Source organism: Colobus angolensis, unplaced genomic scaffold (assembly GCF_000951035.1).
Source record: "Colobus angolensis palliatus isolate OR3802 unplaced genomic scaffold, Cang.pa_1.0 Scaffold70, whole genome shotgun sequence".
NCBI classification, from domain to species: Eukaryota; Metazoa; Chordata; class Mammalia; order Primates; family Cercopithecidae; genus Colobus; species Colobus angolensis.
In genome coordinates, this window is record NW_012120710.1 from 6,927,084 (window position 1) to 6,929,431 (window position 2,348).

Here is a 2,348-nt window from a genome sequence, read left to right on the forward strand (position 1 = left end):
CACTGCACTCCAGCCTGGGAGACCGGCGAGACTCCGCCTCAAAAAAAAAAAATAAAAAGATCAACTAGACAAGGAGAAAAAGAAAAAATAAGTCTTGATAGTGCATAAATTCCCTGTCATAAAGTATAAACAATAAGTATGATTACCTTTGCTAAATCTATCACCACTTCAGAGAGCTTAGGATAGCGTCTTTCAAGAGGTTCTCTTTCCTTGATTTCAGGTAACCTTACTCCAGCAAACACGGGATTTTTATAAAAAAGTTCCTGATGTCTTGGAATTAGATTACCTGGAAGTGAAAACAGCACATATCTCTGTTATTATACAACATGACAGAAGTGGTGAAGAGACAGGTGGTGAGAAGTAGAGGAAATAGTGGAACACAGCTTATGGAGTTTGGGGCTCTGTCAACATGCAAAATTGACCAAGGACAACGCTGTTACTGTGGTAGTACATGGAAGTCTTAAGGAGCATAGGAAAAGGACAGGTAAAAAATATTTTATAACTTTCCAGATATAAGTACCAGCACTTCGTTTCTAACTACAAAGCATAAAGTGCTGAACAAAACAATAAAAATATTAATAGTCATGTGGACAGGATCTAATCTAGATAAATCAGTTCTACCCCTTTAAGAATTTAATATTTTGTCAACTGATTTTGTGCTTATCTTAAAGTCAGATTTGAGCACTTTATCTTTTTTCTCAACTTTAATATCTAGTTCAATGTAAAATATATCTGAAAATTCCACTGTAAGAAACCATTGTACTACTTATTTAATTTCTGACCTGAAAACTTCAAATCAAATAGTTGAATTACCCCCAAGTATTTTCCCATTATTTCCATTTCTAAGCTCCATCTTCAAACATGAAGTTGGTATTTCAACAAGCGTAAGATTTTGATAGTCCAGCTTTGAAATTCTGTCAAAAGCACTAACAGCAAAAGTCCAAATCTGTGGCAAGATTAAACCAATCTTGAAATCTTGTGTCTCTCCTCTTGAATGGAAAGTAAGGACAGTAGTCATATTACACCAAATGCTTACTGACTCAAGAATAATAAATGATCATTGCGTCCTCTCTACATGTAATTAACTGTATGTAAAAGTGCAGAGAAATGCACAACTTATGCTCTTTTCCTCTCTGTTGAGGGGAAAGGGGAGGTAGGGTGATTAAGAATATGCATCAGGGTCGGGCACGGTGGCTCATGCCTGTAATCCCAGCACTTTGGGAGGCCAAGGTGGGCAGATCACCTGATGTCAGGAGTCCGAGTCCAGACTGCCCAACACGGAGAAGCCCCATCTCTACTAAAAATATAAAATTAGCCGGGCATGGTGGTGCACGCCTGTAATTCCAGCTACTCGGGAGGCTGAGGCAGGAGAATCACTTGAACCCGGGAGGCGGAGGTTGCACCATTGCACTCCAGCCTGGGTAAGGACAGTGAAACTCCATCTCAAAACACACACACACACACACATACACACACACACACACACACACAGTTTTCCTATATGCTCCCTACCTTCACTTAAAACATATATAATCTTTAATGCAACAGCTTAAAAAATCACAAACACACATGCACAAACGAATATACAGAAAAATCTCTAAAATTTAAAACACAGATGTGTAACCTTACCTAAACACACCATAATAAGATATAGCTGATCAATATCAGAATCTCCAGGAAATAGGGGTTCCCCCATGAACATTTCAGTTACCAGACAACCAATGGCCCACACATCAACAGCCCTGAAAAAAAAAGCAATGTGGTGTAAAATCTAGCATCCTAATATGCTCCAAAACCCAAAATTTTTTGAGCACTGAGGGGATGCTCAAAGGAAACGCCAAGGAGAGCATTTCAGATTTCAGATTCTCAGATTTGGCATGCTCCAATGGTATAATGCAAATATCCCAATATCCAAAAAAATAAAAAAATCTGAAATCTGCAACACTTCTGGTCCCAAGCATTTAGGATAAGGAATACTCAACCTACAGTAAGTCTTAAATTACCCATGAAAAGATATTTCCCTATTAAAGTTCTAACTCCCAATTTTGCATAAGTGAGCTTTCCAGAAACTTCAATCATGTGATATAAAAAGGAAATGCCTTCTGAAAAGCCAAAACAGTTATTATGTATACTTTATTCTGGAAATAAGACTCTCAGGCTCCATTTAGGGCCTATTCATTCTTTGTTTACGCATAACTCTAGCAGGCTTGACCAATCCATGCTATGCCATGGTACACTGAAAACAGCATACCAGAAAGAGGAGGTGGCTGCTAAGGATAAATACAGTAACAATGAAGAGAACTGAAGGCTGATAGGGATAAATTTTTTTTTTTTTTTTTTTTTTTTTT

At 37.8% G+C, this 2,348-nt stretch overlaps 1 protein-coding gene across 1 annotated transcript in view; it reads right to left on the reverse strand.

Moving 5' to 3' along the window:
* Nucleotides 1-2,348, reverse strand: part of CDKL2 (cyclin-dependent kinase-like 2 (CDC2-related kinase)) — a 50,772-nt gene that overhangs the window by 24,086 nt on the left and 24,338 nt on the right. Inside the window, exons 5-6 of the mRNA XM_011927195.1 lie at nt 1,630-1,742; nt 147-286 (exon numbers count right to left, since the gene is read on the reverse strand). Of these exons, the coding sequence (XP_011782585.1) occupies nt 147-286; nt 1,630-1,742 (253 nt within the window). The remainder of the gene's footprint in view (nt 1-146; nt 287-1,629; nt 1,743-2,348) is intronic.